Raw genomic sequence first — 24,680 nt, 5'->3', positions numbered from 1 at the left:
GTGACATTAGGATTGAACCATAAACTATTGAGATTTACAGAATAGAAAGATGTAACATAATCTATCATATCTGCACCAGGTCGCTACCACAACAATCCTAATCCCTTGCAAAAAAATTGGCATCTTCCTTTGTTCAAATGTTTACTCACTCTTCCCTCAAATAAATGCTGATTTGTGCCTATTACATTTCGCAAAATCAGTCCATGTGAGTATACTTCAATAAAAAGTGTCAGCTAATCTTTCTCATTGTGATAATTCTAAAAGTGATGACCACTCACCACTTCCTTATCTTTCTCTTTCTAGTATGCTTCAGTGGAAAATTATACTCAGCATCTCTCAAGATGAGATCAGTTTTGAGCTCAATTTCCTGGCCACAGCTTGCCAAATTGAGGGGTGCTTGCGATAGGGGTAGGTTTCGAGAATGGGGAGAGACACCGGGGTCATGGAGGTTGGGGGATGGGATGTAGGGATGTACTTGAATAGCCAGACAACTAAAGGGAGGAGATGATGGAGTGGGAAGCAGTGGAAAGAGATCAGTGAAGTTGTTGATTCAGTTGCTGAAGACAATAATGGCAGGGGGGAGGGCAGCAGCACATCTCCTCTTGTTGGCACGCTTGTAAGAAATGCATTTATATATTCCATTCATTTAGTCTCACTTTCCTCTAGCTATCATGGCAATGGTTGATAAAGACATCTAAGGTACTTCTGAAAACACTTAGAAGTTTACTATTCATGCCAAGATTTATATGGACTTTGGACTCATTCATTACATTAGCCTGAGACAACTGCTTGAATGAGAACAACATGCAAATAGACCAGCAGAGAACTGAAATAATCCAAGCTGAGAATAGCAAAAGAGTGTTTAAAACCAAAGTTCAACGTGGGGTGCTTCAAAGAACCTTTCCTACTACGGGTACTCTCTCTGAGGTTATAGTCAGCCTGTCATTCACCCCTAGTACACTTTCGTTCCTAATTTGAATATCCACTGTTTTAAACCCACTGCCACCTAATCTACACCCAACGATAAAGAGCAATCCTCGATCGAGATGAATCCGCACAGCAAGCATTCGGCTAATAGAGTTCTGTTGATTAGAACATCCATTATTTCAAAGAGAGACGATGGACTACAAATCACTACGTCGAATAAGATGCTAAAAACGATGCGTGTAAATTAGTGTTTAGCTGAACCACGGTGTCACACATCTCGAATAATCGAAATGGCGCTCTGTACATTTTACGAGGATTTGAATGCACCGCGTCCAAAGGGAAGACCAGTATTCCGGACGCGCAGAGCCTCCGAGGAACAAAAACAAAATCCTTAACAAGCACTTACAATTCACTCCTCACCAGCATTCAGGCAAAACACGCTCACCCTCAAAACACCGTCAGATTTTAAAATCGACAAATCAATTACTGTGAAACGATTAGCAGTACCCTTTCACTCTCGTTTCTATTGCCTCGATTAAGACATGAAAGAAACCCGAGGTGACAACGTGTTGAGGCCAATTATACTGCTTAAAAAAAAACCTTAAAAAAAAACTAAACGGCCAACGTTCTGGACTCAGTTAACTGCAATTGCAAACGCAAAAAATTTAAAAACGGGTTTTCATTGTTCAAAAGGGTAGGGGGGGTGATCGTATCAAATCAGCAGTTTTTAAAGATCAGAGTGGTGCTGGAAAAGCACAGCAGCATCCGAGGCAGCTGCTTTCCCCCCCCCAAACACCTTACAACGACAACAGAATAAAGCGACTATCCCCATGCCACCGCACAAATTAAAGAAATAAAAACATTACTGCGCCGTTAGAGCGGCTTTGTGGCGTTTAACTCGCTTCACCTTGCACTCGATTGGAGCCCCGAGATTTTTTTTTTCCGCCCTCATCCACCCGGTTAAGTTCGAGGCAGGATAGCCAGGAGGGGAGAGGCCCCATTCCTTACCTGCACCACCTACAGCAGCGAGCCCAGCCCTTAGCAACCGGCAACCGACAACCTCCACCCTCGCTCCTAAATCCCCGGATCCATTAGAGGTCACTCAGAATTAAATTTAAATGTTTTACTCCTCGCCCGCAAAATAAAATGCGCTCTCGGTTCACAATTTCGACGCTGCTGGTAAATAAACGTCGCCTCCTCCTTGCTTGGTGGGCGGGGGGGGAGGGGAAGGGAGCCGTCAGACGGACCGCAGCACCGGCTGGAGGCGGGACGGTCAGCCACAGGAGAAGCCCCACCCCTTACGCGATGACGCTAGAGACAGGGAGCAGAAACCCTTACGTGATAGCGTCGAGGACGTCAGGACAAACCCCGTACACTTTGGCGCCTGCGGCAGCCGGTGAAAAGAGCAGATTCGACGTGATGACGCGACGGGGCTATTTTAATCCAAGTCACGCCCAGCCGTACGTCAGGCCACGCCCTATTTTAACGTCCCGGCCACAGACCACGCCCGTTTCTCGACCTCTTTCCCCCGGGGCGTAACGTTTTTATTTTCTCCCCTTCCCCGGCTGTGAAACGAAAAAATTATCGTTTTGGTTCCCCCCCCTCCCCCATTTCGGGTCCCGCGCCCGTGTGAGAACAGAGAAAACTTTCAGTTCGCTGCCATTTGTACCTGAAGCTGACGGGACAGTTTAAATCAAACCGCCGTGCGGTCTCCTCACGCGCCGCTCCCCGAATCCCCTGGAGCTGGGCCGCGGATGGTCGTCGATTCGGGCGGTGCCGTTCCTCACCTCACCTCTCTCTGGTAATGGTGTTAATCTGCAGCGAGTCTCTCTCGCTCTCACACACACGCATGTTCGCGACAGGCTTCGGTGTCGCTTCACTGCGCCTCGGGTCTGTCTTGCCTCTGGCCCGCGCCCCGAGGCCTACTCCCTCCCAATTCTGTAGATTTGCTGTGTGCCCCAGGTGGGATTGGGGCAATGGCTGGTGCCAGCTGCAGGTTAGGAATGGGGATGGGTGGGAGGTGATGGTGGATTGACTGGTGCCAGCAATAGGACAACGTGAGGACTGGTGCCAACAGTAGTTTAGGTTGAGGGGTATTGACCTATTCCAGCATTGGTTAACATTGGGGTATTGGTTTGTACTAGGAGTGGGTAAGATTGGAGATATCGACTTATTCCAGCAGCGGGTAAGATTGGAGATATCGACTTATTCCAGCAGCGGGTAAGATTGGGGTATCGACTTATTCCAGCAGAGGGTAAGATTGGGGTATCGACTTATTCCAGCAGAGGTAAGATTGGGGTATCGACTTATTTCAGCAGTGGGTAAGATTGGGGTATCGACTTATTCCAGCAGCGGGTAAGATTGGGGTATTGACTTATTCCAGCAGTGGGTAAGATTGGAGATATCGACTTATTCCAGCAGTGGGTAAGATTGGAGATATCGACTTATTCCAGCAGCGGGTAAGATTGGAGATATCAACTTATTCCAGCAGTGGGTATGATTGGGGTATCGACTTATTCCAGCAGCGGGTAAGATTGGAGTATCGACTTATTCCAGCAGCGGGTAAGATTGGGGTATCGACTTATTCCAGCAGCGGGTAAGATTGGGGTATTGATTTATTCCAGCAGTGAGTAAGATTGGGGTATCGACTTATTCCAGCAGCGGGTAAGATGATTTATTCCAGCAGTGAGTAAGATTGGGGTATCGACTTATTCCAGCAGCGGGTAAGATTGGGGGCGTCAAGTGGATGGTGTCAAACCTTTTGAGTGCTGTTGGATTGCACTCATCCAGGCAAGTGGGGAGTATTCCACCAGGCTCCTGACTTGTGCCTTGTAAATAGTGGACAAGCTTTTTCTATGACTTAGGCCATAAGACATAGGAGTGGAAGTAAGGCCATTCGGCCCATCAAGTCCACTCAGCCCATCAAGTCCACTCCGCTATTTAATCATGGCTGATGGGCATTTCAACTCCACTTACCCGCATTCTCCCCGTAGCCCTTAATTCCTTGTGACATCAAGAGTTTATCAATCTCTGCCTTGAAGACATTTAGCCTAACGGCCTCCACTGCACTCCGCGGCAATGAATTCCACAGGCCCGCCAGCTGCTGGCTGAAGAAATGTTTCCGCATTTCTGTTCTGAATTGACCCCTTCTAATTTTAAGGCTGTGCCCACGGGTCCTAATCTCCCCGCCTAACGGAAACAATTTCTTAGCGTCCACCCTTTCCAAGTCATGTATTATCTTGTAAGTTTCTATTAGATCTCCCCTTAACCTTCTAAACTCCAATGAATAGAATCCCAGGATCCTCAGCCATTCCTCGTATGTTAGACCTACCATTCCAGGGATCATTCGTGTGAATCTCCGCTGGACACGCTCCAGTGCCAGTATGTCCCTCCTGAGGTGTGTGGCCCAAAACTGAACACAGTACTCCAAATGGGGCCTAACCAGAGCTTTATAAAGTCTCAGTAGCACATCGCTGCTTTTATATTCCAACCCTCTTGAGATAAATGACAATATTGCATTCGCTTTCTTAATCACGGATTCAACCTGCATGTTTACCTTTAGAGAATCCTCGACTAGCACTTCCAGATCCCTTTGTACTTTGGCTTTATGAATTTTCTCACCGTTTAGAAAGTAGTCCATGCTTGTATTCTTTTTTTCAAAATGCAAGACCTCGCATTTGCTCATGTTGAACTTCATCAGCCATTTCCTGGACCACGCTCCCAAACTGTCTAGATCTTGTCGCAGTATTCTTAGCCTATGACCTGGCCTTGCAGCCACTCTGTTTATGTGGTGAGCCCAGTTGAGTTTCTGGTTAGTGATAACCTCATGATGTTGATAGCAGGGGGATTCAGTGATGGCAACACCCTGGATGTTAGGGGGCGGTGGTTTGATTGTCTCTTATTGGTGATGGTCACAGTTCTGCATTTGTGTAGCGTGAATGTTAAATGCCACTTATTAGCCCAAACCTGGATATTGTTGTCTTTGAACATGGACTACTTTAGTGTATGAGGAGTCATGAATAGTGCTGAGCATTGTGCACTCATTGACGAACATCTCCACTTCTGACATGATGGTGGGCAGATCATTGATGAAGTAGTTGAAGAGGGTTGGGCCTCGGATGCTATCCTGAGGAACTCCCACAGAGATGTTCTGGAGCTGGGATGACTGACCTCCAGGAGCCACGATCATCTTCCTATAGCCAGGTATGACTCCAACCACTGGAGAGTTTGTCCCCCGATACCCATTGATTCAAGTTTTGATAGGCCTCCTTGATGCACACTGGGTCAAATGCAGCCTTGATATCCCAGCGGTGAGGTCACTCTCACCTCACCTCTGGAATTCAGCTCTTTTGTCCATGTTTGAACCAAGGCTGTAATGAGTTCAGGAGCTTAGTGGCCCTGATGGAATCCAAACTGGGCGTCATTGAGCTGCTGCTGCTGCTTGATATCACTCTTGATGACACCATCCTTCCAGATATATGACGATGTGTTGGATTATTGATCTGAGGTGGGAAATACACTCAATCTTATTGATTAATAGAGTAATCTCAGATGATTGAAGACTGGATGGAAAAATCTTTTGAATAGGGTGATTGGCACTTTTTGGAAAATGTGTACTGTGTGAGGAAGGGTGGATTTGGTTGAACAGCCTGCTGAAACTCTACCTAAGTTTATTCACGTGTGAAGACATACATGAGGGACATTGACACTTATTGAACTATAATTCCAGAATTACAGTGTCCATTGAGGAAATAAAATACAAACCTGATTTCTTCCTCTTGAATTGTAACCGGTAGAACATTTGAAGGGAGGTGCATGTGCATCTATGAGAACAGGATCAAACAGAACTCATTTTGTCCACCGGAGTGGTGAAATTACTCTCTGTTACTTGCTGAAACTTGGGTGCAATCTCCACAGTTAAAAAGCTATTTTAAATTTTAAGATATGGCTGTGTGAGGCGCAGTCTGAATTTGAAAGCATTTGGATTTAGAGAAGGAAGGAAAGACAAGGAGGATCAGAGAGCCAATATTTTATTAACATTTCCATGTGTTGATGAACCTTCATTAGATGAGCAATCATAATCGTGAAACAGTCCTTTGTTGTTCTCCATAAAGGCTATCTGCTGTGCTGAGTATTTTAAGCTTTCTTGTGCATAAATATATCCAGGCAATATTCTACGTTGCCTTGTCAATGCTAGTGTTGTGGCTGGAACACAGGGCCTTAATATTATTGCCTGAATCTTGTCAGGGCAAAAAACCTTTGCAAAATTAAGAGTCTTCTACCATCTCTTGATATCAAATGGAGTGGCCTGACTTGGCTGTGATGCTAGGGACTTCTGCCTGAAGGCAGAGATTGATCATCCATTTGGCACTTCAGGCTGTAGATTGTGCCCAATGCTTCAGTCTCATCTTCAGCACTGATTACTGGGCACCCATAATATTGAAGATAAGGATATTTGTGGAGTCTTCTCTAGTTTAATTGTTGATCAGTTGTCCACCATTAATCATAACTGACATGGTAGGACTGTAAAGCTTAGGTCTGAGCAATGATTGTCTGTGGAATTGCTTAGTCGTGCCTCTTAAACCCTGTTTATGCTGTTTGGTAGCTTCACCAGATCTTTTCTGTGTGCCTCATGCTGTTCCTTATGTACTCTTTTGATTCTTCATTGAATCAAGGTTGATCCCCTGGTTTAATGGTAGTGGAAAATATACTGGGCCGTGAGGTTACAGATTGAATACCGTTGCCACTGATGGTCCACAGCATCTCATGGATGCCCTGTCTTGAGTTGTTAGATTTGTTCAAAATCTCTCTCATTTAGCACGGTGATAGTTCCATGCTACACAATGGAGAGTACCTTCATTGTGAAGGCAGGGTTTTGACTCCACAAGGTCTGTGGTAGTCACACTTACTGATGCTGTTCTGGATATCTCCACAATGCAGATCAATCGATGATGGTGGGTCAAGTAGATTTTTCCCTCTTGTTGGGTTCCCGCACCACTTTGAGTCTATTTCTTATAGGACTTGGCCAGCTTGGTCAGTAGTGGCTACCAAGACACTATTGGTGATGGATATTGTTGTTTCTCCAACCAGGCTACATTCTGTGTCTTTGCTAGCCTCTGCTTTTTCCAAGTGGTGTTCAACACGCAAGAGAACTGAGGGCTTAGGAGGTGGTAATCAGCAAGAGGTTTTCTTACCTATGTTTGATCTGATACTATGAACCTTCATGTGATACAGAGTGCATATGTACTGAGAATAAGACAACTGCCTTCCAACCCTTTATCACTGTGCCTGTACTTTTGGTGACCTATTGGTGCGATTAGATTAGATTAGATTAGATTAATTACAGTGTGGAAACAGGCCCTTCGGCCCAACAAGTCCACACCGCCCCGCCGAAGCGCAATCCACCCATACCCCTACATTTACCCCTTACCTAACACTACGGGCAATTTAGCATGGCCAATTCACCTGCACATCTTTGGACTGTGGGAGGAAACCGGAGCACCCGGAGGAAACCCACACAGACATGGGGAGAATGTGCAAACTCCACACAGTCAGTCGCCTGAGGCGGGAATTGAACCCGGGTCTCTGGCGCTGTGAGGCAGCAGTGCTAACCACTGTGCCACCGTGCCGCCCACAGTTGGTATTTGGGTTGTTGTATTTGGTATGATTGTGTTACTCATGGAATCATACTAAATACAATGTCAGGCCTATTACCTGCCCTCGACCTCTTCATTTCCAACTGCCGCCGGGACATTAACCGCCTCAACCTGTCGACCCCCCTCCCCCACTCCAACCTCTCACCCTCACAACGCGCAGCCCTCCAATCCCTCTGCTCCAATCCTGACCTCTGTCTGATAACTCCAATTTTGGTTCAAGCCACCAGATATTCAAGAATGCACAGGGTGGTATTTGCTGTGATCATTTCTGTTGGCTTGGTTAATGCAGAGTTGTTCATCCAATTTCATTCATTTTATTAGACTTTATAGCGCTTATTTCAGAGGGCATTTTAAGAGTCAATTGCATTGCTATGGGTCTGGAGTCATCTGTAAACCTGACCAAGTGAAGATAACAGATTTTCTTTGCTAAAGGACAAGAGTATACCAAGTGGTTTTACAACGTTGGTTATGTGGTCTGCATTAGACTAGTTTTTGACTTAGAGATTTATTAATTGACTTCAAATTTCATCATATGAACCTATGTCCCCACAGCATGAGCCGACATCTCTGGATTACTTGTCCAATGACATTATCGCAACATGATTGCCTCCCTAATGAGAATTCATTTAGCCAGTGCATTTCCTGCAAAACTCCCAATCTTCTCCAAAGATCAAGTGTTGGTATCCTTACCCACAGCTAGTCAGCAAAATTAATTAAAAACCTGATATAAAGATCACAGGTAAGATAACAACTGCATAGCAACAAATGGGATCCTGTTTCATGATTCAGGTAATGATTACAGAACAAAGACAATAAAGCAGTCCCTGCAGATGTGCAGCAAGAACTTTCAAGGTTGGGCTGGTAAGTGGCACGCCACATTCAAGCCACAGAAGTGCCAGACAATGGTGATTTTAAAAAAAGGAATTAATGTAACCACATCCATTTGACATTCAACAGCATTCAAACTGCTGAAACCTTAACATCTACATTCAGAGGAAGTCGCATCGGTCAGAAAAGCAACTGGACCAACCAAATAAAAACTACAACAAGCCAGAGGCCGGGAATTCTGTGGTGAATGAATCACATTTGGACAACCCAAAGCTTGTCCATCATCCACAGATAAGTTAGAACATAGAAAAGTACAGCACAGAATAGGCCCTTTGGCCCATGATGTTGTGCCGAGACTTAATCCTAATATAAAATATCGTAACTTAACCTACGCACCCCTCAACTCACTGCTATCCATGTGCATGTCCAACAGTCGCTTAAATGTTCCCAATGACTTCGCTTCCACCACCTCAGCTGGCAACGCATTCCATGCATTCATAACTCTGTGTAAAGAACCTACCTCTGATGTCTCCTTTATACCTTCTTCCTAATATCTTCAAACTATGACTTCTAGCACCAGTCAATCCTGTCCTGGGGAAAAGTCTCTGGCTATTGATTCTATCTATTCCTCTCATTATTTTGTACACCTCGATCAGGTCTCCTCTCTTCCTCCTTTTCTCCAGAGAGAAAAGTCTGAGCTTATTCAACTTTTCTTCATAAGGCAAACCCTCCAGTCCAGCCAGCATTCTGGTAAACCTTTGCAACCTCTCCAAAGCCACTGTATGTTTTCTATAGTAGGGTGACCAGAACTGGACACAGGCCCGGACCAGATTTGTCCTCGGCTGCTTTGGGAAACAAGAAATGCAATTGCTTTGCCACTTGCGAAGATTTTTTCATCGTCGCTCTCCACTGGAGTCGTACCTGAGGACTGGAGAGAGGCAAATGTAATTCCTCTCTTCAAGAAAGGAAATAGGGAAATCCCCGGCAATTACAGACCAGTAAGTCTCATGTCTGTCGTCTGCAAGGTGTTAGAAAGGATTCTGAGGGATAGGATTTAAGACTGTCTGGAAGAGCATGGCTTGATTAAATGCAGTCAACACTGCCTCACAAACCTTATCGAGTTCTTTGAGGATGTGACTAGAAAAGTTGATGAGGGTCGAGCTGTTGATGTGGTGTATATGGACTTTAGCAAGGCATTTGATAAGGTTCCCCATGGTAGGCTCATTCAGAAGTTCAGGAGGAATGGGATACAGGGGAACTTAGCTGACTGGATACAGAATTGGCTGGCCAACAGAAGACAGCGAGTGGTAGTAGAAGGAAAATATTCTGCCTGGAAGTCTGTGGTGAGTGGTGTTCCACAGGGCTCTGTCCTTGGGCCTCTACTGTTTGTAATTTTTATTAATGACTTGGATGAGGGGATTGAAGGATGGGTCAGCAAGTTTGCAGACGACACAAAGGTTGGAGGTGTCATTGACAGTATAGAGGGCTGGGCAGGGTTGTTAAGAAAGCATATGGTGTTTTGGCTTTCATTAACAGGGGTATTGAGTTTAAGAGTCGTGAGATCTTTTGCAGCTCTATAAAACTTTGGTTAGACTGCACTTGGAATACTGCGTCCAGTTCTGGTCGCCCTGTTATAGGAAAGATGTGGATGCTTTGGAGAGGGTTCAGAGGAGGTTTACCAGGATGCTGCCTGGACTGGAGGGCTTATCTTATGAAGAGAGGTTGACTGAGCTTAGACTTTTTTCATTGGAGAAAAGGAGGAGGAGAGGGGACCTAATTGAGGTATACAAGATAATGAGAGGCATAGATAGAGTCGATAGCCAGGGACTATTTCCCAGGGCAGAAATGACTAACATGAGGGGCCATAGTTTTAAGCTGGTTGGAGGAAAGTATAAAGGGGATGTCAGAGGCAGGTTCTTTACACACAGAGTTGTGAGAGCATGGAATGCGTTGCCAGCAGCAATTGTAAAGGCAGGGTCATTGGGGACATTTAAGAGACTCCTCGACATACATATGGTCATAGAAATTTGAGGGTGCATACATGAGGATCAGTGGTCGGCACAACATTGTGGGCTGAAGGGCCTGTTCTATGCTGTACTGTTCTATGTTCTAATGTTCCAAGTGTGGTCTCACCAGGGACTTGTAGAGCTGCAGCAAAACCTCGCGGCTCTTTCTTAACATATGCTTTCTTAACAACCCTATCCACTTGGGTGGCAACTTTGAGGGATCTATGTACTTGCACACCCAGATCCCTCTGTTCCTCCACGCTGCCAATAATCCTGTCTTTAATCCTATATTCAGCATTCGCGTTCGAACTTCCAAAATGCATCACTTCGCATCTATCCAGGTTGAACTCCATCTGCCATTTCTCAGCCCAGGTCGCGCTGCAGCCTGCAGTAGCCCTCTGTGCTATCGACGACACCTCCAACCTTTGTGTCATCTGCAAATCTACTAACCCACCCCTCAACCTCCTCATCCAAGTCATTTATAAATATGGTGGAAATTTCTCTAATCACCTGGGTTAACTACTTACTGACATCTAATCCAGTTCTGACCTAACACAGCTTAACTGGTGACCTCTGCTCCTCTCTGAATTATTTAGCTGGAGTAACCCTATCAAGTGAAATGTGATTTATACTCTTCATTTTTTTTTAAACCTCAATCAGGTCATCCTCTCAACCACCACCTCCCTCAAACCCCACATTCTCTCTGCCCCCATCCCCAACAACATCTCACCCTGAAGTCTAAATTTCTCTAAAATGCAAATCTTAGCCTTTGTTTTGTCTTAATAAGATGCTTTTTGTTGGAATTTTGCTTGGTAATCATTATCTGAAAACCTCCAGAGCTTCACTATCGCCCACCAGGCAAGAGGACCAGAATGGGATAAATCAAGGCATGAACAAATTCGTTCTCAAATCAAAGATTCATACTACAGAAAAGGGCCATCACCTCATCAAGTCCACCAAAAATGTATTACTATCAACACTTATATCACTTTTCTGCATGAAGCGCATAGCTTTGAATGGAATGAAACTTCAAGTGTTCTTCTAAGTATTTTTAAAGGTTGTGAGATTTCCCACCTCAGCTACTCTCCCAGGCAGTGCTTTTCAGACATCAACATCCTTTCAGTGAAAACCTCTTTCTCAAATCCCCTGCAAACCCTGCCTTTCACTTCAGTCTTATACCCATTTGTTATTAACCGCTAAATTAAGGGGAATGGCTGCTATCTCATCCCTGAATCAGGTCTGTCTCAATCTTTTCTGTTCCAAAGAAAACCTCCGCACTTATCCAGCCTCTCTTCGTAGCTGAAATGCTCCATCCCATGTTCATTCTGTTGAATATCTTTTGCAACCCCTCCAGTGCAATCATATCACTTCCTGTAGTGTGGTGATCAGAATTGCATACAATACTCCAGATTTGGCCAAGCCAAAGTTCTGTACAATTCCAACATGATCTCTCTGCTCTTATAATTTCTGCCAAAATTGATAAAGGCAAGTGTCCTATATGCCTTAACCACCTATTAACCTGTCCAGTCATCTTCAGGTGCAAGTACTCCAAGATTCCTCTGAGCTTCTTAGTGTTTTTCCATTCACTGAGGGCTCCCTTAATCTCCTGCCTTCTTCCAAAGTACTTCATATCACAATTATCAGGGTTAAATTCCATCTGCCACCGATCTGCCCATCTGACCAATCTATTGATACTCTCCTGTCACCTAACACCTTCCTCCAAAGTTTCAAGCCTCGAGCCAAACTTTTTGTCATCCACAAATTTACTTATCATCCCTCTCCATGCAGTCATCATGTATAAATACAACAAGCAATAGGCGACCTAGCACTGATGCCTGTGGTAAGTCGCTGCACAATAGAGTGTAGCCACTCCCACAATCTTCCACCACCACCCTCTGTTTCCTGTCACTAGGCCAATCTTGGAGCCACCTTTCCAAGTTGCCGTGTGTCCTATGAGTATTTACCTCCTTTATCAGTTTCCCATGGGACCTTGTCAAAAGCCTTGCGCAAATCTCAATAAGCTTCATAAAATGTCTACTCTCATCCAAACATTTGGTCACCTCAAAATTCCACTAGATTTGTTAGGCATGATCTCCCTTTGACAAAATCATGCTATCCCTGATCAAACCTTGCTCTTGTAAATTAATTTATTCCTTTACTGTATTTTCCAGTAATTTCCCTATCACCAATGTTACTCTCTCTAGTCTTTAGTTCCCTGGTGTATCTCCACTATCCTCCTTGTAAAGTGGAACCAGATGAGCCACATGTCTGGAAACACCCCTTTAGCTAGAGATGACTTAAAAATTTAAATGCCTCTATAATTTCCTCCTTTGTTTCTCACAATAGCCTAGGATACCACTCATCTGAATGGGTCCACTTCTCAACCCACCAATACCACCTCTTCTGTTAGATCAATCAGCTTAGGCACATCACAGTCTATTTTTTTGAATTCTGTCCTTGCATTCTCCTGCTTCAGAGTAGAGAGACATGAAGTACTCATTAACACTAGCATCGTCCTCTGGCTTAGTGTACAGATAGCCCCTTGTTCCCCATTAGGCCTATTCAGCCTCCCCTTATATCTCAAATCTTCCAACCCTGGCAACATCCTTGTAAATCTTTTCTGAACCCTTTCAAGTTTCGCAACATCTTCCAATCGGACAGGAGACCAGAAGTGCATGCACTATTCCAAAAGTGGCCTAACCAATGTCCTGAACAGGCACAACATGAACTCCCAACTCCTTTACTCAATACTCTGACCAATAAAGGAGAACATACCATATGCCTTCTACACTATCCTATCTACTTGCGACTACTTTCAAGGAGCTATGAACCTGCACTCCAAGGTCTCTTTGTTCAGCAACACTCTAGGACCTTACCATTAAGTGTATAAGTCCTGCTAAGATTTGCTTTCCTAAAATGCAACACCTCACATTTATCTAAATTAAAATTCATCTGCCACTTCTCAGCCCATTGGCCCATCTGATCAAGATCCTGTTGTAATCTGAGTTAACCTTCTTCACTATCCCCTACACCTCCAATTTTGGTGTCATCTGCAAACTTACTCATTATACCTCCTATGTTCACATCCAAATCATTTATATGAATGACAAAAAGGAGTGGACCCAGCACTGATCCTTGTGGCACTCCAGACTGAAAAACAACCCTGCACAACCACCCTCTGTCCTCTACCTTTGAGCCAGTTCTGTATCCAAATGGCTAATTCTCTCTGTATTCCATGAGATCTAACCTTGCTAACCACTCTCCCTTGGGGAACTTTGTCGAACGCCTTACTGAAGTCCATATAGATCTTGTCCACCGTTTTGCCCTCATCAATCCTCTTTGTTACTACTTCAAAAAAACTCAATCAAGTTCGTGAGTTGTTCTCTTCCCCTTGATATACTTGTAGAATACCTTGGGAATATCCTTAATCTTCCCCACCAGCATTTTCTCCTCTTGCTTTCCTAATTGTATTCCTGAGTTTCACCTGGCACTTTTCATACTCCTCTGGGTCCTTCATTGTTTTTCTATGCAATATAGGTGTTCTGCGAAGTGGTCACCCAGTAATTTTCTTGATTTCTTCCCTCCCTTTCAATTCACGATATGCAGTTATTTCCGGGCTGCTATGTGAATTCTCTGTATTGATGATTGATGTTCAATTCATCTGTCATCTCTTTATACTCTATTGCTAATTCCCCAAACTTATTTAAAATTTTTATTTTAAGCATCTAAAAGAACTCATCTGTTTTCATACTTTTGGCTACTTTACTCTTGAACTGTAACTTTTCCCTCTTTGTTCGTCTTTTAGTAATTAATTTTTTAAATTCTATACTACTAGAACTATATATCTTTGACAAATTCTTTATCTTTTTTAGTGAACGTCGGGACAAGGTCAAAAGATAGATGCTAGCACCAATGAGTTTCCCTCCAAGCCGTACACAATTTTATCTTGGAAATAGATTGCCTTTCTGTTAGTCACTTGGTTAAAATCCTGAAAGCCCCTGTTATGCGTTTAAAAAGGCAGCTCGCCATCACCATCACCTTCTCGAGGGCAACTCAGGATGTGCAGTGAATGCTGTAAAGCCAGTGATGCCCACATCCCATGAATGAATTTAAAAACAGTGTAAATTGGATGTTCACTCATGTGGAATTAAAGAACACATGTCTGATGTGGTGTGCCTTGCAGATGGTACTGTTGAACCATTTGTCTGGTAACTGCAATGCTTTCTGTGCAACTGAATCAGAAAGGTTGCAGATACAATCGTTCATTTATGACCATCTATCTCATTCAATGTTATAAACTGTAGAAGAAACACCAGGGACTCTCATTCATGTGCTTGGATATAAGTTAAGACAAGATAAGGCACATTGCCAAATCTGGTCAAAGGACCTGTTGATACTATTAAGCCATTTTCCCCCCCTTTCCTAATGTTGCAGGAGTTGGGGTTTGTCTGTTTACAGATTTTAAAGCATAGATTTGAGTGTAGGTCAGCTTCAGATGGCTGGCAGGAGAGGCAAGAAATTGAGAGGATGCCTGCTCTGTCATCAGAAACATATTACCAACAAGGTAAGGGTGTGGTTTAGCAAAGATCCCACAGCTGTGAAGAAGGAAACAGCAGAAGAGATTTGGACTTTGTTGTGTGGTCAGGAGAAACATTTCTTCCAAACATTCTGGTTCTAACCAGGGAAAGTTGCTTTGAAAAAGAAAGTATTAATTTGCAATCAAGCAGTTGGGCCAGTTTTGACATAATTGACTGCATGTGAGCTACATAATTTGCTGTAGTTGGTAGGATATATGCAACTTTGTTTTAGCACAAAGATAAAGTTTTTGAAACAGTTAAAGTGGAAGCCAGTAAATAACTGACAGTATTCATAAATGAAATAATTGGGTGTAAAGTACTGAAAGGATTTTCGTTAGCCAATCTGAAAGAATTTGTATAGACAATATGTCGTATCAGTGCAATCTCTGTACCTCAGTGTAAATCTCAATGTTCTTGTCTTTAGGTCCGTCATGGCTCTCTTCAGGAAAACCATCGTACCATTTACTCGTGCAACAGAAATAATGAACCAAATGTTCAGGTACTACACACACGTTTTGTGCTTCGATCCTGGGATCCCAGCCAGCCTCCAAAGGGTTATTGTTGCTGCTTAAAAAGGCCAGCTTCTTTCAAACCTGTATTGAAAGAAAGTCTTGCATTCCTAAAGCGCTTATCACTTTTTTTTCTGCAACATCACAAGATAATTCAGATGCAGTGAATTTCTTAAATGCAGTTACTGATGTTATATATACAAACATGATTGTTATTTATGTACACCAGATTACACAAACATCAATGATGCAATCGGCCTTTTAATCGACTGTGTTGGTTAAGGAATCTTTCATGTGTAATGGAGCAGACAGGCAGCGCCTCATTTTCGCACGTGAATCACATGGAATTTACAGTAGTAAGACATAAACATAATACTGCCTTACTTGATCTATCCATATCAGCATTGCATTCAATTCAATTTTCCTTTGTTCTGCACTTTCCTCAACTACTCTTTGTAGTAGCATGTCCCACATTGTAACCAATTTTTGACTAAAGCATTTTGCCTTAAATCCTTTATTGGATTCATTGGTGCTAAGATTCTATTTATGACATATATTTTGGGTCTTGTGCACAGGTGGAAACATTTTATTCATCCCCTTGAACTTCTTCATAATTGTAAGAACCTTAATTTGGTGACCTTTCAGCTGTTTCTTTTTCTAGACAAAAGAGCTCCAGTCTGTTCAGTGTTTCCTGATGGATGATGCCAGAACAGAGATGCCATACCTATGTAATTCATTTTTTGCCATTACCAGTGCTTCTACCTCATTTTTATAATATGGAAATCAGAACCATTAACTTTACCTCAAGTACAACCTAATTAAGGGCCCATACAAGTTGAACATAATCTTTCACCTTTCAATTCTGAAATCCGAAATCAAGCTTAATTTTTTATTGGTCTTGTTGTTGCTACACTGTGTGATTGATGAATGTATATCCCCAAGATGTGTTTGCTTCTCTCCCTCATTTCAAAGCTTATTTTGCAATGTGCATACTCCTGCCATCAAAACGCACACCTCAAACTCATCTATATTGAAACAGTTTTGCCACTTGCACATGTATTCTGCACATTTTTCTAATCTCTTGTATTTACTAAATGAGACATTGAAGATTGATTGAATCCTATTTAAAAATTGTAAGAAAGCTTTGAGACTTCAAAACTGACATTGGTATCTGTCTTTTCTGACATTTTAAAAATACCCTTCATTCTCTTTCCATATTTCAGTACTTCAGCAGCCTGTACAGCCATACAGAAAATGACCAGAGTACGGGTAGTGGACAACAGTTCTCTTGGCAACACCCCTTATCATAGACCACCCAAATGCATCCATGTGTATACCAAAAATGGAATTGGCAAAGTTGGAGACAAAATATTACTGGCAATCAAAGGGCAGAAGAAGAAGGCATTGATTGTAGGTCATCGGATGCCTGGTCCAAGGATGACACCTAGATTTGACTCCAACAACGTGGTGCTCATTGAAGATAATGGGAACCCAACAGGGACACGTATCAAAGTACCAATCCCCAATAGCCTGCGTCAGTTGGAAGGTGATTATTCCAAAGTTTTGGCAATTGCTCAGAAATTTGTCTGATGGACTTGCTGAGTTACTGAAAGAATTATCAACAGTGGCTATCATTTATGGAAAGAAATATCTTTTCCGTGTAGATCAACCATGACTTCCATTATAGACGCCTTGGATATTTGAGTTGCAAAAGTTGGTTCACTTATAACAGCTACACGTTTATACATTAAATATCTTGTTCCTCAACAAGACCTTGCCCATAAGCTTCGCTTACTGTTGTTGTGTAATTTAGTTCTGTTTTGCATCTAGTTTAGCATTGCAAACTGTTGCACCTATTTCCCTTCAAATCTTTCTCAGCTGTCCTTATCTTGTGGCCCCAGCTTACAACATGACCTTTTTGATGTATTACTGAAGCAGTTTTCCCTAATCTTGTCACCATTTTGTAACTGATTTGGGACAGATTGAATGGGCTCCTTTGGATAGACTACAGGAGCATTGATAATTAATAGCAAAGTAGTTTTAAATAAAGTGCAAAGTTGTGGAGCTGATTTAGGAAGAGAATTTCAGAAGATGGTGCAGCTGCAGATAGTAGAATGAAGGCACTGGACACACCAGAATATTCAAAGTTTGTGAGAAGATTTGTAGCTCGGGTGCTCGTTGCTGTGGTTCTGTTCGCCGAGCTGGAAGTTTTTGTTGCAACGATCCGCATCCACGAACATCAACTAGCCACGAAACGACACGACCAGCTATCCCTAGTAGCCACACATGTAGACGACAAGCAACATGAATTTGACTGGGACAACACTACCATTATAGGACAAGCGAAACAAAGAACAGCCAGGGAATTCCTAGAAGCATGGCACTCATCTACAAACTCCATCAACAAACACATCGACCTGGACCCAGTATACCGGCCACTACAGCGGACAGCTGAAACTGACAACCGGAAGCGGCAGGGACAGGCCACTATAAATGCCGGAGGAAACACCACAGAAGCGCTTCACAGGAGGCTCCCAAGCACTGAGGATGTCACCTAGACAGGGGACGAAACGTTTGCAACAAAAACTTCCAGCTCGGCGAACAGAACCACAACACCAGAATATGGAAGTAGAGGAACTGCATTCTGTTTGGCATAGTACGCCTTAGGGATGTTATCTAGGTGGAATGTAGAAATAAAAGCAGCATATTATTTCAATAGAAAGTGTCACAACTTAACTGGGAGACTGGTATTAATCATGCCCCACTGTCCAATTGCCATCACAAAATTTGTACAATCCCAAAGAGCGCACCAAAATGACAGATTTACCTGGCTGACTGGTGCTCAAGCCAAAAGCAATTCAGACCAGTTTATATCAGCAACCGAAAAAAAATATTGTAACACACTAGTCTCTAACAAAAGCAGTGAAACAGAGGATTTATAATCTACAACTATTCAATTTAAAATATACCCTTTGGCAATCCAAAATACATCTCACACACAATCATGATTAAACTATATACCTTTTGCCAGTCTTGATCATATACTATGGATTGGAAAAGATGGCACAAGGTAAACAAAATGCTGAAGATCAAAAGTCCAGACCACAACAATGCTAGGTTACCTTCTCGTACTGTTGATTTCTTTAAGATTTTTTTCTAAAAAATCACTTGAGGGTTTCAGGCGTCATTGGCAGCATTTATTGCCTATCTCCTGTTTTCGAAGGTGATGGTAAGCTGCCATCTTGAGCTGCTGTCGTCTGTGTATTGTGGATAGATCCACAATGCCTCTAGAAAGGGAATTCAGTGATTTTTGACACTGAAGGAAATGTAATACAGTTACAAGTCAGAATGGTGAGTGGCTTGGAGGGGAACTTGCAGGTGGTTGTATTCCCATGTATTTGCTGCCCTTGTTTAAGATGGAAGCGTTTGTGTGTTCAGAAGATGCTGTTTTTGCAGTGCATCTTACAGATTTTTCATGCTGCTAATGACAGTCATTCTTCAGTTCTGTTGTTGATCAGAGTCTTCTTTGTCTCAGACTTCTTTCTTGGAAACATTCTTGGGTTTATTTTGGAGAAATAGGGAAGGAGAGATTACAGACTTTGGATGTATCTTCTTGATCGTTGCTGTGGGTGCTTACAGTTTTTTAACACTCCACAGCTCAACTAATTAGAGGGCTATTGTCAGGCAGAATTTCTTTACTCAAAAGATTCCCAGTGCTGCTCAGTCTTGAATTCTCCCTCTTGCTGCTTCAAAGACAATATTGTATTGCATTGTTCAACACAATCTAGCACTTGATTTTAAAGTTGCAAGACTTTCCTGGCCTTTCAGCCATAACCGATAAACTTTCATTTCATTTCCAAAAAAAAGTGTTCAAAAAATGAAGAAAAATCTCTATTACAAGAGATTGCAGAACTGAGATAAGGAGGGTGTCTTGGTCTATAAATCAGAAAAATTAGTATGCATTTACAGCAGGTGATGAGAAATGCACATAACTTTTTTATTTATTAAAAGGGAATTAAAAGTAGACTTGTTTTGCTACATTTGTACAAGACATTAGTGAGACCATTTGTGGAATACTATCTTTAGTTTTGGTTTTCTTAATTGGCTTTTGGTTTTCTTTGTACTTATTAAAGTATGTAAAATTCCCCAAGTTATTGTCTGATAAAATTATGATAACAGAAAACAAAGACCAGGCTTCAGTACACAGGTAAGCAATCATAAACATTTGTCATATTATTATTCTACTGGTTAGAATACTAACCCCTTATAAAACTCCTCTAAACGCACACACCTAAAGAATTGGGATTATGGTGAAGGAGAAAGAGGTGGGATAGCAGTTTGGTGGTTCCAATTCACAGAGCTTGGTGAGATGATCCTTTTGACTTGTTGTTCTTCAGTCTCCTTCTCCATCTCATAAGTCACAGGAGCAATCAGGCTATTGTTCCTCCATTTGATTATGACAGATATGTTTATCATAGAATTCCTACAGCTGGAAAACAGACCATTTGGCACTTTGGGTCTACACTAACCCTTCAAAGGGCATTCCCCATCCCTGTAACCCTGCATTTCCCATAGCTAATCTAGTATCCAGAGGAAACCCACGCAGACACTGAGAGAATTTGTAAACTCCACATACAGTCCCTCAAGGCTGCAATCAAACCTGGGTCCCTGGTGCTATGTGGTAGCAATGCTAACCACTGAGCCACTACACCACCCTAATGGGATTTGTTTAGAATCCCTACAGTGTGGAAACCGTCCATTCTGCCCAACAAGTCCACACCAACTCTGAGGAACATCCCACCCTAGACTCACACCTTGCTTTATCCCTGTAACCCTGCATTTCCCATGGCTAATTCATCTAACCTATACATCACTGCACATTGTGGGCACCTAAGCTGCACATCTTTGGACTGTGGGAGGAAACCAGAGCACCTGGAGGAATTGCATGCAGACACTGGGAGAATGTACAGACTGCACACAGACAGTAGCCCAAGGCTGGAATTGAACCCGGATCTCTGGTGCTGTGAGGCAGCAGTGCTAACCACTGAGCTACAGTCATTTCTCAGTCTTGTTCTCCTGCCATCTTCCTGTAATTCTTGATACCTTTACCAGTGAAAAACATCTCCTCCTCTGTGTTAAGTATACTCAGTGACTGCCTCCGCAGCCCTCTGTGGCAGTGAGTTCCACAAATTAACCACCCACTAGCTGAAGAAATTCCTCCTCATCTCAGTTCTCCATTTTGACCTTGGATCAAAGTCTCCTACAAGTGGAAACATTTCCACGACCCACTGTATTTAGGTTTTTCAGTATTTTGTAAGTTTCAGTGCAAGCCCCCTCATCCTTCTAAACCCCATCAAGTCTGGAGATGTGCAGGTTAGGTGGATTGGCCTTGCTGAATTGCCTATAATATCCAGCAATGTGCGGGCCATGAGAAATACAGGGCTACAGCGATAGGGTAGGAGTGGTAGTTCTGGGTGGGATCCTCTTCTGAGGGTTGTTGTGAACTTGAAGGGTCGAATCGCCTGCATCCATATTGTAGGGATTCCACAGAACCAGAGACATCAAACACTGCTGATATGACAAGCTCTTCATCCTGGAGATCATACTTGGAAGCTTCCTCTGGTCCCCATCAAATGCCACCAAATCCTTCCTTAGAAATGGGGCCTAAAGTTGCTCACGATGTTCCAAATGCAAACTGACCAAACCTAATATAGCCTCAGCAGTACAACTTGTAATCTAGCCCTCTTCAAATGAATGCTAAGATTGTATTTGCCTTCCTAACTGCCAACTGAACTTGTCTGTTAACCTTAAGAGAATTCTGAACAAGATCTCGCAAGTCCCTTTGTATTTTGCTGTTTAGAAAATAGTCTTCTGCTCTATTCTTACCAGAGCGCATAACCTTACACTTTCCCACATTGTATTCCATCTGCCACTCCTTTGCTCACTCTTCTAGACTGTCCAAGTTGGCTTTCCAGAGTGTGCACTCTCCTGAATATCAACCTGTGAGTTCTCTTAATCAATTCAGGACTCCTGTTGTATCGTATCCGTATACCAGCAGCAACTGCAATGGCCTACTCGCCCAGATCTTACATCTGTTTGGAATAGTTAAATTGCTTAGCAATGTCCAAATCAGGATCAATCAAAATAAAAATCTGGTTAAATGGTCAAAATGTGGCTGAACCAATGTCTTTTACAATTTTAACATGACTTTTCAGCTCTTATACGCAATACCCTGTCCAATGAAGGCAAGCATACCATATGCCTCCTTACACCTGCTTAAAACAATGAGAAAAGTTAGGATCTGGGCTACTTTCTTGAAAATGTTTTGAGGGGGTCTGGTCTGGTCCATAATAGGACACAAAATGATTCTGCTGTGACAAAAGTAGAACAGCTAGTGGTGAAACAAAAGGGCCATTGGAATCTTTCTGGACCCAGTGAGACCAGATCACAGTAGAGGATGCCATATTATTATGGGGTGCAAGAGTGATTGTCCCGAGCATAGGTCACCACAAGGTACTGGCTGAACTCTACCAGCGTCATCAAGGGGTTTCCAAAATGAAGATGATGGTGAGAAATTGTGTCTGGTTGTCAGGATTGGATGCTGACGTAGCTACATTGGTGGGGCAGTGCCCAGAGTGCCAACAAGGATGCACCCACACATTTATGGGAATTACTGGGTAACCCTAAACTCAATTATGTGTCAACTATGCCAGTCCTTTCATGGGTTCTATGTTTTGTCATTGTGGATGCTCATTCAAAGTGGTTGGATGTGTATAGAGTTCATTTGTCAAGCACTGGGATGACAATTGAAAAGTTGAGAGCATTTTTTGCAAAACACAGATTCCCAGAGGTGTTGGTCACCAACAACAGGTCATCTTTTACCAGCATGAAATTTGAGTATTTCCTATTTGAATGGCACTCTTAGTATAAGGATAGCTCCATACCACCCATCAAACAATTATCTCATGGAAAGAGCAGTTTGAAGGCAGGATCAAAGAAACAAAGTACAGCTTCATTCAATACCAACTGTCCTGGTTTTTGTTTGATGATAGGATCATTCCTCATGCAACTGCACGGACAGTGACAGCAGAGTTGCTAATGGGGGGAAGACTCTGCTGAAAATGTGTTGCTGGAAAAGCGCAGCATCCAGGGAACAGGAGAATCGACGTTTCGGGCATAAGCCCTTCTTCAGGAAGACTCTGCACCAGGTTAAATCTGATCATTCCAGATCTTTTTCGGGGGGGTGGTGGTTGTCAGGAGGGTGAAATGGCATCAGGAACACCAAAGCCGAACAAGGCTCCCCTAAGCGAGAGAGGCAGTTTATTTCAGCAGATGTTTGGTGTCGAAAACATTGGAATGGCCCTGTGTGGGTTGGAGGAGCTGAACCTGTTGTGAAAATGCCACAGGAGAAGTTACAGGATAAAGAACTCAAAGGGGGAGGGATCTAGTGATTGAATCAAGGTCAGCCAGGTGGATCTCATAGACTGAGTTCCCTGATTGGGTCAGGTTAATAGCTCAAATCAGGGAGTCCTGGCTGACAGATCTAAACAGGAGTGTCAGGAGATCTGCTCACTCCAGGTGCCAATTCTGTGCTAGCTGGGTCAGTGTCATAGTCATAGAGATGTACAGCATGGAAACAGACCCTTCGGCCAAACTTGTCCATGCTGACCTGATATCCAACCAATCTAGTCACATTTGCCAGCACTTGGCCCATATCCCTCTAAACCCTTCCTATTCACATGCCCATCCAGATGCCTTTTCAATGTTGTAATTGTACCAGCCTCTGCCACTTCCTCTGGCAACCCATTCCATTCACTCACCATCCTCTCAGTGAAAAGGTTACCCTTGGGTCCCTTTTAAATTTTTCCTCTTTCACCTTAAATGTGTGCCTTCTCGTTCATTATGTTCTGTTAATATCACTTATGTAATTTAACTATCTCCTTTACAGATCATTATAGCACTAAATTAGAAGGACATTGTAAAATATACAGGAGAAGAAAGTTGCAAGGGGACATGCAGATTGAGTGAATTAAGATTTTATGGTTGATAGTTCACCAGATTGATCCTGTATTATGTACAAGTAAATAAAGGGTGACTTGGTGATGGGACACCGGCCTTTGTGGAGTTATTGCACTCAACACTACATCTACAAACTAAATCCTGTTTTGGGAATGACATGCCACAGAGCATGCCACAATGAGCCTCATTCCTGATGAAGAGCTTATGCTCGAATTATCGATTCTCCTGCTTTTCGGATGCTGCCTAACTGGCTGTGCTTTTCCAGCACCACACTCTCGATTCTGATCTCCAGCAGCTGCAGTCCTCACTTTCTCCCATGCCACACAGTAGCTTGGCTTATGTTGCATCCTAGTAACAGAGTACTTCATCTTTGACATTTCGAGGAGTCTAGCATATCCGTCTCAGCCAATTCAGTTCACTCCTTTTGATATGCAGTTTGCTACCACAGAGGTCTGTGGAGGAGAGGTCACTAATTTTATTCAAGCAGAAAATACAATCATTGACTGGTGGAGCAGGATCAAAGAACCAAATGGCCTACCCCTGCTTCTGGTTTCCATGTTCCTGTATCAACAATTGGCTGAAGGCATTGGATACTGCAAAGGCTATGAGTCCTCCCAATATTCTGGTAATAGTACAGAAATCTTGTCCTCTCGAGCCAACCATGCCCCTCGTCAAGCTCAAACAGAAATTGTGGGAAAGAAAATTCTGAAAGCATCTGTGGAGAGAAAGCAGAGTCATCAGCTTGGGTCCAGTGACGTTTTATCAGAACTGGTCTAGTGGCGTTTATTCCTCAGTGTGGAGATTTGCCCATGTACTGTTCACAAAACAGCACAATCTAAACTGGTTAATTACTGCCATATCAGTCTACTCACAATCATCGGTAAAGTGATACAAAGAGCAAACAACAATACAGCACAGGAACAGTCGGCAATGGTCCTCCATGCCTGTGCTAACACATTTTGTCCTTCCATATTAAAACTATCTTCATTTACAGGATCTGTATCCCTCTATTCCCTTCTTATTCATGTATTCGTCCAGGTTTTTCTTGAAGGCTGCTACTATGTCTGCTTCTAGCACTCCTCTGGCAGCACATTCCAGGCACTCACCACACTTTGTGTGAAAACCTTTCCTCACACATCTCTTAAACTAATCTCCCCC

The 24,680-nt window shown here is 43.1% G+C and overlaps 2 protein-coding genes and 1 long non-coding RNA gene across 11 annotated transcripts in view; 2 read left to right on the top strand and 1 right to left on the bottom strand.

The window, feature by feature from the left end:
- The window catches only part of LOC122548516 (CSC1-like protein 2), a 211,408-nt gene extending 209,018 nt beyond the window's left edge, over window positions 1–2,390 (bottom strand). For 5 of the 7 annotated variants that reach the window (XM_043687267.1, XM_043687270.1, XM_043687272.1 and 2 more), the window contains exon 1: window positions 1,835–1,894. In XM_043687267.1, coding sequence (XP_043543202.1) covers window positions 1,835–1,879 — 45 coding nt within the window. In that variant the 5' untranslated portion in view covers window positions 1,880–1,894. Of the gene's footprint in view, window positions 1–1,834; window positions 1,895–1,935; window positions 2,249–2,301 lie in introns of those variants that run through there. The other 2 variants (XM_043687274.1, XM_043687271.1) reach the window with 2 other exon arrangements.
- An 8-nt stretch (window positions 2,391–2,398) lies between these two features.
- On the top strand, window positions 2,399–17,273 carry mrpl14 (mitochondrial ribosomal protein L14). Of its 3 annotated transcripts, none has more exons than XM_043687275.1 (3): window positions 2,399–2,728; window positions 15,419–15,493; window positions 16,727–17,273. In XM_043687275.1, the coding sequence occupies exons 1-3, from the start codon at window positions 2,682–2,684 to the stop codon at window positions 17,091–17,093; spliced, it is 489 nt and encodes a 162-aa protein (XP_043543210.1). In that variant the 5' UTR covers window positions 2,399–2,681; the 3' UTR covers window positions 17,094–17,273. The 3 variants fall into 3 exon arrangements, with proteins under 3 accessions (XP_043543210.1, XP_043543212.1, XP_043543211.1); XM_043687277.1 differs by lacking the exon at window positions 2,399–2,728 and adding an exon at window positions 9,376–9,409; XM_043687276.1 differs by lacking the exon at window positions 2,399–2,728 and adding an exon at window positions 11,359–11,381.
- Window positions 17,274–22,668: 5,395 nt separating this feature from the next.
- On the top strand, window positions 22,669–23,611 carry LOC122548687. Its single transcript, XR_006311312.1, has 2 exons — window positions 22,669–22,711; window positions 23,452–23,611. It is a non-coding gene; the product is annotated as an uncharacterized LOC122548687 (long non-coding RNA).
- The last annotated feature ends 1,069 nt before the right edge of the window (window positions 23,612–24,680 follow it).

The sequence above is a fragment of the Chiloscyllium plagiosum genome, chromosome 3 (assembly GCF_004010195.1).
Source record: "Chiloscyllium plagiosum isolate BGI_BamShark_2017 chromosome 3, ASM401019v2, whole genome shotgun sequence".
Lineage (NCBI taxonomy): Eukaryota > Metazoa > Chordata > Chondrichthyes > Orectolobiformes > Hemiscylliidae > Chiloscyllium > Chiloscyllium plagiosum.
Note: the sequence above shows the minus strand (reverse complement) of the source record. Positions and strands in the feature narration are given on the sequence as shown.

Bases quoted from the DNA above. Each gene is read 5' to 3' on its own strand.
- mrpl14 (XM_043687275.1), top strand. From the start codon at position 2,682: ATGGTCGTCGATTCGGGCGGTGCCGTTCCTCACCTCACCTCTCTCTG. The intron at 2,729-15,418 runs GTAATGGTGTTA...TCTTGTCTTTAG, and splicing joins CCTCACCTCACCTCTCTCTG to GTCCGTCATGGCTCTCTTCA. The intron at 15,494-16,726 runs GTACTACACACA...TCCATATTTCAG, and splicing joins ATAATGAACCAAATGTTCAG to TACTTCAGCAGCCTGTACAG.